Below are 12,412 nucleotides of genomic sequence, written 5' to 3' on the forward strand. Positions count from 1 at the left end.
CTATAAAACAGCCTTTGTTTTATGTACTGTGGCACATTTACAACATATAGCATCTGAACAGAGTTATACACCTGGTTACATTGAGCTAGCAGGGAAGAATTTGTGAAATAGCTGTCTTTATTGTTACTTCATAAACCACATCAGCAGCTAAGAAAATAAATTAGTCTAAAATGCCCCACTTTGGGTATGGAATTTTACAAGGTGGAGAAGGATATGAATACATATTTGCTTAAAATATAATAACAACAAAAATAAAATAATAATAAAAGGATAAACTAAACCTAAAAGATAGTTACTAGAAGGAAGAGGATAGTGGGACAGGGATTGAAAGTATACTTCTTTGAATACATTATGTTTCAAATATTTGAGTTTGGAACTATGTGTTTTATACAATTCTAATAAAAGCAATTCCTAAAACTCAAAAGCAAAATGAGCAAATGAACCTATGTGTATTATAGTTGATAGCATAACCATATAGAGAACTTTTAAAATGACTTTAAAACATAGTAACTGGACTGAACATGCCTTGTGTGATATATCTTAAAGATTTTTAAAAAATGCAAAAAAAAGCTCTTAGTCTGTTTCTAATAATCATATTGTTGATCATGTTGGCATTGTGCATTGGGATAAAGCAAATGAGTAACAATGTTGATGTCAGTGGGAACTGATATTCTGGCATTGAAGAGAAGATGTAAAATAGAAGAGGTTAGAGAAAGACCCTATAGTATCCTGATTTGAACAGAAAGTTGTCACGATATATTCATGATTTTAAACACACACATACACACATTTTCAGCTCTATTCATTGAAAAAGTCTTGAAACAATGAAGAACTCTGCAGTAGTGTGCACCCATAATACCCAGATTATGGTCTCTAATTATCATTTCTAATTCAAAAGAAACAAGAGCTCCTTAAATGCAAATTGCAGGTTTGAGGCAGGAAATACGCAACTTAAACCTAGAATATCTTGTCTTACCAAAATCAAGAAAGCCCTTAAAGCCTATTTAAGGCATATCAGATATCTCAGGAGTCAATCTGAAAAGTCACTTTCTGGTCACCTTTCTTCTTCTGGCCAAGAAATGGGATAATCTGAGCACCGATTAGAAGGAGGCCTGATTCTATCTTTCTTTGAAGAAATGAAATACTTCAATTGTGTTTAAATCCATGAAGTCATAATAATCCTAAATGGGGGGGGGCATATTTGAATGTATTAATTTACCAACTCATTTTTTAAATTGGTAAAGGGAATTAATCAAGCACTTATCCCATCTTTCCTAGGTTAGCCATGTCTTAAGAGTAACTACATAGTTGTTGAGAAAAAAATTTTCTCTTTATATGGAAGGAATAGGCCAGCTAATAAATTTAAAAAATAAATGATAAAATCATAATAACACTATTTTGAAAGTACTAATAAGTTAATGGATCTAAAATGATCAGCAACAGCTGCTAACTCTCAAAAGGAGAAACAACCAGCTATCACATGCTTCCTAACAACATGTGCAAAGTAACTTTGTCAGAAAAACCAAACCACCATGTCATTAAACTTCTAGATACAACTACGAAGTAATCGGAAATAGAACAGAGGAACAAGTTAAAAGAAACCACTAGGTGTAATCAGCAAACTCCAGAACATAGTACAGTCTACTGAGCAGTTTTATTCATAAAAAGAGAGAGAGAGAACTATAGATTAGGGAAGATTTAAGAGATATACAAACCAATTGTAATTTATGAACTTCATTACAATTCTGATTTCAACTAGTAAACTGTATGGGGGTGGGGCTTATGAAACAATGAAGAATATTTGAACACTGACTGGATATTAATGTAAGGAATTATTTTATGTTGTTTTTAGGTGGAACAACAGCATGGTTCTGTTTTTATTTTTTATCCTTCTATAAACATGCTGAAATATTTACAGTTGAAATTATGTCTGAGATTTGCTTTGAAATAATCTGAGTGGTGGGGAAATAGGAAGGGTTTGTAAGTGAAACTTGTAAATCGTTTCAAGTGGATGATTCTCTCTACTTCTGTATATGTTTATAATTTCCCATATAAAAAAGTTATAAAAACAAAGAATATGATGCCTTGCATTGTGAGGCTAGGCCTAAAGAAATGAGATAGACACATGGGAATTTCAAAAGTCAGGGTTATTTAAGAAAGAACAACAAGTATTAGAAGAAAAAATACTGGTTTATATGAATTGCAATAAAATATTTCCCTTATGCACTATACTAAGAACATCAGAATTAACTGGAAAGCATAGTACTTACTAAGGAAAGAGGAGAAAACAACTCCACCCCAGATACAACAGTCATTTAGTCTGCAGGGCAAACCATGGGCTCATGGAAAGCTGTGATATCTATACAGATGTTATTTGTCAAATAGTTTCGTATTGATAATGACTGCCCAATTAACATCTTCACTGCACTTACTTTCATATACAGGAGAAATCTATGAAGGATCTTAAGAGTCCTTTAGTGACAACCAGGAAGAATCCTGTACACCACTGGCGCGTTTCTTAGTCTTCAGTGAGAAATGGTAGGAGAGAAGCGAAAACGTACCCCTGCTCCAGCATGTAGCTAGCTAGCTTGGAACAAAAGATATCCTAGAATGGCACTGATATAAAAGTTCTACGTGCAATGCCAGGTTTAAATTCCCCTGCCTCCAAAACGTAAAATATTTCTGCTGCCGTCATCTGAAATCCTATGGGACTGAAAAATCCTTTCGTATTACTGAAGAAACACCAGTATTCTAGCTAATTTGGGAGAAAGATGTTCTGCTCGTAGAAAGATGCTATTGATATATCTCAGAAACACTTGACACTCTGCAGATGGAAATAGGGGGGAAATGTCTCCCTACCCCCCCATTTGAAGTTCTCCTTTCTTATCTCTTTCTGATTTTCGACAACAGTATCTTAATACCCGAAGTTATTTGGCCATCCTGGGAAGTGCAACTTACCCTCTCAAGGGACTTAAAAGTTGCCTAAGTCTGAGGAATGAGTCACTTTGTTCAATTTTGATGAGTAATCTCAGGTGTCATGGAACCCCATTCTGAAGAAAAAGAGGGGAGGGGGCGTCAGATCTGCAAACGGAAGAAGACAGGCCGCTGCGGATTGGATGGCGAGATCTCGATTTTCCTATAATTGCGTCATTTCGAACCCAATTGGGTCCAGATGTTATGCGCACCGACGGATTGCCGTCTCGGAAACTCTCAATCAGACGCAAGCAAAAGGAGAGGAGGCGGCTAATTAAATATTGAGCAGAAAGTCGCGTGGGGAGCGTGTCACGTGGGTCTCGAGGCTCAGCGAACCTGGGATAAATACCGCGCTGCAGCCAGCAGGCAAAAGCACGAGCTGCTGCGACAGAGAGTGCCGAGCGCCCAGCGAGCGCTCCGACCCGCCGAGGAACCCCAAGGGCTGGTCAGCCGCAGTAAGTGCCTGCGCCCTGCTGGGTGGGCTTTCCGCACCGCGCACCGCTCCGAGGCGGCGTCTAGCAGGGCTGGATGGGCCGCTGCAGCGAGGGACTGCGGGGAGAGAGCTGAGGGACCGCGGGGGGACTGCGGGGAGACGGCAGGGAGACGGCGGCGAGACGGGTATCCCAAGTGCCTTGTCCCTCTTTGTCTTCCACCCGCACAGCCTCCTGGCTTGAAGGTGTGGATTGGTGGGTTGGGGGCTGGGGGAGCTGGGATCTAGGAAGAATAGGATTTGAGAAACTTTAGGGCTTGATTCTCTTTCCTAAAGGGTATCGACAGGACTTTAGCCCTTAGGCGGTTTATCTTGTTTCAATCGACCTTGAGTTCCGTTGTGCGATCGAAAATTCTGCTGCCTCAACTCTTGGATAGAAACCCCCAATACATCTATATTTTTTTCTCTCCTCTGCCTCTTCTCCTCACTCTTCCCAGAAATCCGACATGAAAATCCTCGTGGCCTTGGCAGTCTTTTTTCTCGTCTCCACTCAACTGTTTGCAGAAGAAATTGGAGCCAACGATGATCTGAATTATTGGTCTGACTGGTCCGACAGAGACCAGATCAAGGTGAGACTCGGTCCCAAGATGGCCCGCGCCGTTCTTCATGGGCTTAGGAGGTGTCACTTACCCCCCGCGATAGCATCCTAGTTACCCTAGCGGGCACCGGCACCGCAACCAGAGGCGGTGGAGGCGCGCCGGGAGGGATGTAGAGGAACGCCATCCCCTGGGTCCCACACGAGATTTTGCATCCAAGAACCAAGTTTCCTCCCGAGGGCTGCATCGTCGGGTCTCGGGAACTCTCTGGAGGAATAATACCCTCCCAGGTGATCCCGGAATCCTCACAAGACTGGAAACCTCACAAGGTTTCATCCCCTGGTAACGCGGATTTCGGAGACTCAGGTCCAGCTGCAAGGACCTGGCATTTGGAAATGCTGGGGCAGGGGCAGAGGAGTGCGCGCCCGACGCAGGCAAAAGCAGGGGCAAGTGGCGAGGTGCTGAGGGCTTGGAGGGTCGCAGGTGGGTAGGAGGCTAACTTCCTGCCATGACTTTTATTTTACGGACCTGGAGGCGTAGCCGCAAGTTTTCCTTTAGATTGCTCGCAGGCTATTCGCGCAAGGGAGCGCGCCCCGCCGGAACCGTGAAAGTCGCGCACTGTTAGTTGCTTGTAAAGGGCTGTCACCTTCCCTACCCTCCCCCCGCCATTCCCCCACACACACCTGTGCGCATTTAGGGCGGTGAGAAGCCTCCAAAGCCCGAGCTAGAGATGAACAAAGTCCGGTAGCTGAGCGGCAGATGAGTGAGGGTCCCCGGGATGGGAGGAAAGAGGGGAAAGCGAGCAGGGCTTGGAGACGACGAGCCTCCAGCTAACTGGTTAGGGCTAGGCTTCGGGGAGGCGGCGGCGCCGGACACGAATTGGGCGGGGAGGAGTGGAGAGAGGCAACGCCCAGGTGTGGGGAGCACGCCTCGGAGCTGGTTCCCCAACCCTGGCTTGGCCTGTCCCCACCGCCAAGATTTGCCCCAGGCTGGAGCGCACCACCAGAATGACTCTAGTTTGCCGGCGCCTTGCACTGGTTGCCTACACGCCCCTGTCGGTGCGTCTGTCCTCTAGGAGGAGCTGCCCGAGCCCTTTGAGCATCTTCTGCAGAGAATCGCCCGCAGACCCAAGCCTCAGCAGTTCTTCGGATTAATGGGCAAACGGGATGCTGGTGAGATGGGCAGCCATCACCCTCTCTGTCTCTCTGGGCACCGCCCCCACCCCGCCACTCCCACCCCGGAATCCTAGCTCATGCTCAGAGCACGCAGTCTCTCTTGATCTATGAGCAGAGATTTCCACCCTAAAATGGGTATATCTCCCGGAGCGCGACTCTGGCCCTCATCCCGCTAACACACACATACCACGGAGGGAGGGAGAGATCGGTCCAAACCGCCAAGAACAGGAACCAACCTTAAGCTAAGTGCTTCCTTGACTAAGGATCCAAACTGACAAAGAACAGGAAGGCATGGGGCCTCCAGGCGATATCAGAATGTTCTCAGTCCATGTGGAAAACTGACTTTAGACCACTGGGGTTAGATTAGATTTAGCTGCCAGTGTCTCATGATAGAAATATTTCCTTTTCTTGAATTCTCACACCATCAGTGGAACGTGTAAACAGTTAATGTCAATTCGTCTCTTGTCAGATTCCTCAATTGAAAAACAGGTGGCCCTGTTACAGGCTCTTTATGGTAAACATTTCTATAAATCTTTATTTTACTCTTGTGAATGCACATGTATGAAAATGGAGAATGTCTTTTGTGGGCTGAAATACAGATTCTTGGTTGACTATTGAATAAAGAGATGGGTTTGCTCTCTCCCTCTCTTGAGCATCAAAGCTGACCGGCCTTGAAGATGTATCTCTTATAAGAAAACAAGAGAGGTGGTACGGCCAGGCAGTTCAGGCCTCAGGAGTCTCACAGACCTGAGTTTGAATCTGTGGCCCACATAAATCACTTAAAAGTATTCCTTTTGTTTAAAATATTTTGTTTTTATTATTAATAATTTGGATAGCATTTATGATTCTGCTATATTCCTCAGGATAGTACATGAATGGAAAATGTTGCGTTATTTTAAAAATCTATTTTATAATTCTCTTTATAAGATATAATATAGCTCCTTTAAAACAAATCTATTGTGTTTGTTAATTTTATTTTTCTTTCTATAGGACATGGCCAGCTCTCTCATAAAAGTAAGTTCCAAATTATTTTGACATTTATCATATGCAAATGTAAATTAGATTGAATTCCACTTTACATAATAACTTATTTTCTGTTGTAATGTAGAACTTAATATTTTTAATTAACACAATTTAAGAATGGAGCAGACTCATATTACATCCAGAACATGAATGTTTAAAGCTCTGTTGTTTAAACATATCATACTTACCAAAAGCATGCATTATATTAAAAATCCTTTAACTCCCAGCTGAACTGTTGCTGAATTCCTGACCCACAGAAACTGAGATAATAAATAAAGAAAGGAAGGAAAGGAAGGAAGGAAGGAAGGAAAGAAGGGAGGGAGGGAGGAAGGAATCCTTTAACTCCTGTAAATTGTTAGTTTAAGATAAGAATTTCAATCCTAGGGGTAAAAATCCACCATACATTCCTCTCCCCTCATCCCCACCCCACCACTTCCACTGAAAAAAACAAAAGCAAAAACAAAAATCTAAGCATTTATAGGCATCTCCTAGTTCATTTTAGTGTGCTGGATTCCATGATGATGTCATTTATTAGAGTAATCCAGCAGCCAATTAAGAGGATGGAGTGAATGTCTGAGAATCCATACTAAAGGTAAATATAGATAAAGTTGTAGAAAGTACCAGGGGTCCATCTTAATCACACTCACTTATCCCAAGGTCCACTCACTTACTCCAACTTGGATTTTGATTCACTGGAAGCAGAGTAGAGGCCACACTAAGATAGCAGCCGTGTTCTTAGCTAATGTAGTATAAACCAAGAGACATCCTCCCACTAGAGTTAAAATAATAATCCTTTCCAAAGGCTTCATCTTTGAAAATAAATAAATCTTATTCATATTTACTTTCTCAGGACTTGACTTTCAGGGGAATTATATATAGCAAAATTCCATGTAATGAAAATAAATGTACTTTATTAATGTCAAAACTAATGTACTTTTTCCAAAAGAAATATTTTTTAAAATCCAATAAAATAGCACTAGTGAACTTTAGAAGTTTATAATCATCAGGTATAGGAATCTGATTTAACTAAGCTTCAGTTTCCTGAGAAATACAACATATTCAGTAATATGAGGAAATAAGCTTTGATGTTTCTGTCACACAAATGTGAAATTGACTCCCTAAACATCAAAGCTAGCTCAAATAGCAATATTTAAAACATTTGTATATAAACAGATAAAATACAATATGAATAAAGTGTACTTGCTAATATTTAGATATAGAATTGAGAAAAGTGCTTTCACTGTATTATTTTTATTTAGTGTCATTTATAAGACTTACTAGGAATCTTTATTTCTTCAGGCTCACCAAAACTTGAAATAATTATATATTTATTATATAGGCATATATTTAGAAGCTTGCTTTTTTTTGGTACTAGTTATAACAGTTTATTTCCTCAGAGATATACATATTAAAATACCCCTAAATGTATTTTTCCAGGGCATAAAACAGATTCCTTTGTTGGACTAATGGGCAAAAGAGCTTTAAATTCTGGTATGTATAAAACCATGACTGCAAATAAACAGTACCTTAAATCTACTTCTATTTTCTCTAAGGCATTCTTTTCAAAGTATTAAACAGGAATAATAAAATTAAAATTAGTATTTATGTTGAAAAAATCTAATTGCAATAAATAAATCCAAGAATGGATTTATAGATGATTGAGCTAATATCACCACAATATCAATCTATCCTTCTCAAACTCCCAGTGTCTGCCGCATTTAATCATTACCTAACCTGAATCTTTGGGCTAGTCTAATACCCTTTCCCTTACATCTGTTCAATAAGCCACATTTAACCTTACTGAACTAAGGGGGATGGAGGATGGGGGAGATAAGACGGATAATTTTACTTGTTACCAAGGTAATTGGAAAGTCTTACAAAAGGTTAAATCTGACAGTCTTCCAACACAAAAATAAATAAAAACAAATCCATTTTTACAAATCACTTGCTCTTAATGATATTATAGAAGCTCAAACTCTAAACCTCCTGGTGAATGTTTAAGACTAGGAGAGTAACATAGTCTGTTCCAATGCCTTCAAAAACGAACACAATCAAATTATCCTAGAGGGTTATAATCAGTTCTGGCTATAAAACCCTTAAAGAGAAGGAGTGCCACAATTCTCCTCATAACCCAGTTTAAGTCTGAACAACTCTTTCACTTGATGTAAAGCCTGCACATTTCCTTTCTTTTCTTTAATTTCTTTCTTCTATGTAAATTCCGTATGCATATATCTGAAAACTCTAATTTCTTAACTCATTCATCACAGTATTTTTATTTATTTATTTATTTTTTTGCGGTACGCGGGCCTCTCACTGTTGCGGCCTCTCTCGTTGCGGAGCACAGGCTCCGGACGCGCAGGCTCAGTGGCCATGGCTCATGGGCCTAGCCGCTCCGCAGCATGTGGGATCTTCCCAGACCGGGGCACGAACACGTGTCCCCTGCATCAGCAGGCGGACTCTCAACCACTGCGCCACCAGGGAAGCCCCCATAACAGTATTTTTAGGGTTAAATAACCCCTGTATCATTTTCATAGAAACTGATATTTTGTTAAGCTCATTCAGGCCATATAGTTCGTAGTTTAATTTGAAACTATTCAAATTCTCTTTATTTTACCTTCAGTGAAATTAGAATTAAAATACTAATCATGTAATTAATTAGAAAGTAATCATCACCTGTCTTATCCATTTAGAATATTTCTGGTTTCCTGAAAATCTGTAAGTAAGATATGCTGGCTTAATTAATCTGAAAAAGTCATGCAAAAATGTATCCTAGTATTTTTTTTTTAATTTCATTTTATTTTTGGCTGCATTGGGCCCTCGTTGCAGCGCGTGGGCTTTCTCTAATTGCGGTGAGGGGGGGCTACTCTTCGTTGCGGTGCGCAGGCTTCTCATTGCAGTGGCTTTTCTTTTTGCGGAGCACAGGCTCTAGACGCACGGGGCTTCAGTAGTTGTGGCTTGAGGGCTCTAGAGCGCAGGCTCAGTAGTTCTGTCGACCCCTGGGCATGTGGTATCTTCGCGGAACAGGGATCGAACCTATGTCCCATGCATTGGCAGATGGATTCTTAACCACTGCGCCACCAGGGAAGTCAAAGTTATCCTCCTATTTATATTGGTTCTCTACCTTCCAGATTTAGACACTACATTTATATTTCTTCATCAGTAATTTGGAGGCTTCTCAAGTTTAAATTTTAAAGAAGTTACCAGTGTACCTAATGAAAAACTAAAATTGTTTTATTAGTATGTATTATCTTCCAGCTTTTGGAAATGGAATATAAGTTTAAACTACACTGGCTTTATTTGTATCAGAAGTGTACACTAGCCCTTATATACCTGTGGTTTTCTTGATAATCACACCAGTCAACAACTTTCCATTTTCAGAATTGATAAAAGGTTTCAGAACATGCTTAACTTTACAAATAATATAGATATGTGCAATTTGAACAAATTAGATGCTATTAAATGTACTTAAAATAATATAATTATAGATAATATTAAATAGAATCACTGTATGAATCAGAGTCAATTTATGACTAAATCTTTGCTCCTCCATTTTAGTTAAGAAAATATAAAAGGAAAAAATGGGCAAGCATGTAATTTATACCCAATCGGGTACCTTTTCATATAATCAGTTGAGGCAGGGTTATCATAGACACCTTCTACAGCCATCCGATCCTTACCCTGTTGGGGTCACAGACCCCTTTGACAATCTGAGTAATCTAGAAAGTGTCTTCCCAGAGAAATCCTTATCAGCTCATACACACAAACATTTACATATGGTTTTAGAGGGTTCAAGGACCAGGTAAGAAACTCTGCTTCCAATTAAGAGAACATTGTATTTCAGCTCAATCACTAATGTCTTTGGTTAGTTTACATTCGCATTCCCTTCCCTTCTCTGAGGAACAACATTATGTTACCGAAAGCTTGTCAGGAACTGAACTTGTGCTGATCACCCTCCTCCTCCTACAAACAAACCAGGGTCAGAAATGGACTGTTTCTTTCCTTCAGAACTGCCAGGATTGGGCCTCAGACTATTCCACCCCAGAAGTGTGTGCATGATTGACATAAAACATTCTCCTTATTGTTAACCTCACTTAAGGGAATCTTGGATGCTAATGAGAACCTGCTCAGTGGTAAAAGGGGAAAGTGATAACAATGGAGGCTTCACCTACCTACTCTTTCATCATATCCTTCTCACTGAGAAAATTGTTTAGAGTGGCACCTATGATTCCTACATGTCTTTCACAATTCTTTCTACTATTTCTATTTAAATTCAGTATTTTATACATGCATACTGAATTTTTAAAAGCACAGTAGTTTGACTACAATGTAAATCTAAGTGTATAAAGTATTAGATAAAATGATGAAAATATATACTTAAGTATTTTGATCACAGCAATCTGATCCTTACCCTTTTGTGGCTGCAGACCCCTTTGAAATTATATTTAATAATATAATATAATGTAATTTGGTACTTTTTTCTGTCCATATAGTCAAAGTACTTAAGTTACTTGCTAGCTATATGTTAAATACCTTTGGAAGCAGTGATTAATCTTTCACAGGCCATTAGGGTGCTAGGAGGTAAGTTAAACTATGTTGTGTTTAGATGGCTCGATTGCCCTACTTATAGACAATGAGATTGTTTTTAGTCTCAAGGACAATGTATCATTGGGAGGAATCCACAAGATAGGAAGAGACCCTCACGCCATTAGGTACCCTTATACCAGAAATCAGCAAACTTATTCTGTAAAGAGCCAGATAGTAAACATTTTAGACTATGTGAGCCATACAGTCTCTGTAGCAACTACTCAGGTCTTCCATTTTAATGTTAAAGTAGGCATAGACAATACATAAATTAATGGGTGTGGTCATATTCCAATAAAACATTATTTACAAGAAAAGATAGTGGGCTGGATTTGGTCCATGGCCTGTAGTTGGTTGACTCTGTCCTAGAATAAAAGTCCCACATTTTGCTTTCATCCTCCTACTATTCCTGTTTACTTTAGGCATTGTCCTTTCTATAAATCACCATGGTGTCCGCCACTGCTTGAGAAAGCTGTGGAGAATCAATGTTGCAGTATACTGTGGAAATACACTTTGGGGGCACCAAGTCTATGAGGATGACCAAAATAACCAAGAATTCTGTGGACAGATCACTTCCAATCAGGATAAAGACTGAGGCCCGATTGGAAGATGTACAAATAAGACTCTTAGAAATACTTCAATGGAGTGAAAAAAGTAATTATGAGTTTAAAATAAATTTCTGTATGCCTTGAACTTTGTTTAACTGTGTCAGTGAATCTTCTTAACAAACCCTTTACCTTATCTTTGTTCTCAGTGGCTTATGAAAGGAGTGCAATGCAGAATTATGAAAGAAGACATAAATAAACTACCTAATGTATTATTCATTGAGCTTCACTTGTGTCAATGGCCAAGGCAAGATAAAATGAGACATGCGCTATGAGGAATAATTATTTATTTAATAATAATTGTTGTTTTGAGTTGAAAACTCAAAAAGTATTTATTTTTCATATTGTGCCAATATGTGTTGTAAAAACGTGTTGTAATTCTAATATGACAACTCGCTCAGAAGTAGAAGTCAGTGGTAATTTCTCAACAAAGCACAGTATTCAATGAAGTTGTAAAAGCCTATCAGAGATATAGTCTCCAAAGAAAGAAACCATTTCTCTTTGTTGGCAGCAGTCACATCAGCTACTACTAAAGAAAGGAAACTCACAGATAGGCTGTGCTTCTCCATTTGTTTTCATGGTGAAAGTGTACTGAGACTTGGTACCAAACTGTGTTTGTATCCCTGCAGCATGTTTTATGTTTTGTGACTATATAGAGATGTTTTAAAATTTTAATGTGATTCTAAGGTCTTTATTTTATTGTACAATGTCTTGTGATAGTTTACATTTTAAATAAAAGAAAAAATATCTTGAGAATTGGGTCTTATTCTTTCATTAACATTTATGTCAAATCAGCAACCTTTCTTTTAGTAGATGAAATATGTTCCAAGCTGTTTTTGGCTGCTAAATACTGGAACAGAAAACTACTAAATCTCTCTTTCTTAAGGAGAATGACCAAAATGTAATCCCAGTTTCTCTCACACACACACTTCTGGCACAGGATCATTCATGGAGAAAACAATTACATTCTGGTCCCCAAAACAGTTAAGGCTCAATTCCGTTTATATGTGCTTATGATTTACTTTTACA

At 39.4% G+C, this 12,412-nt stretch overlaps 1 protein-coding gene across 3 annotated transcripts; it reads left to right on the plus strand.

Annotated features, from left to right (window-relative positions):
- Positions 1-3,167: 3,167 nt before the first annotated feature.
- TAC1 (tachykinin precursor 1) lies at positions 3,168-12,136 on the plus strand. Of its 3 annotated transcripts, XM_004265559.1 has the most exons (7): positions 3,171-3,428; positions 3,901-4,032; positions 5,075-5,171; positions 5,644-5,688; positions 6,165-6,188; positions 7,635-7,688; positions 11,533-12,136. In XM_004265559.1, the coding sequence occupies exons 2-7, from the start codon at positions 3,910-3,912 to the stop codon at positions 11,580-11,582; spliced, it is 393 nt and encodes a 130-aa protein (XP_004265607.1). In that variant the 5' UTR covers positions 3,171-3,428; positions 3,901-3,909; the 3' UTR covers positions 11,583-12,136. The 3 variants fall into 3 exon arrangements, with proteins under 3 accessions (XP_004265609.1, XP_004265607.1, XP_049570787.1); XM_004265561.2 differs by lacking the exon at positions 7,635-7,688 and having other exon boundaries at positions 3,168-3,428; XM_049714830.1 differs by lacking the exons at positions 7,635-7,688; positions 11,533-12,136 and adding an exon at positions 11,201-11,526 and having other exon boundaries at positions 3,193-3,428.
- Positions 12,137-12,412: the final 276 nt, after the last annotated feature.

This window comes from Orcinus orca, chromosome 9 (genome assembly GCF_937001465.1).
Source record: "Orcinus orca chromosome 9, mOrcOrc1.1, whole genome shotgun sequence".
NCBI classification, from domain to species: domain Eukaryota; kingdom Metazoa; phylum Chordata; class Mammalia; order Artiodactyla; family Delphinidae; genus Orcinus; species Orcinus orca.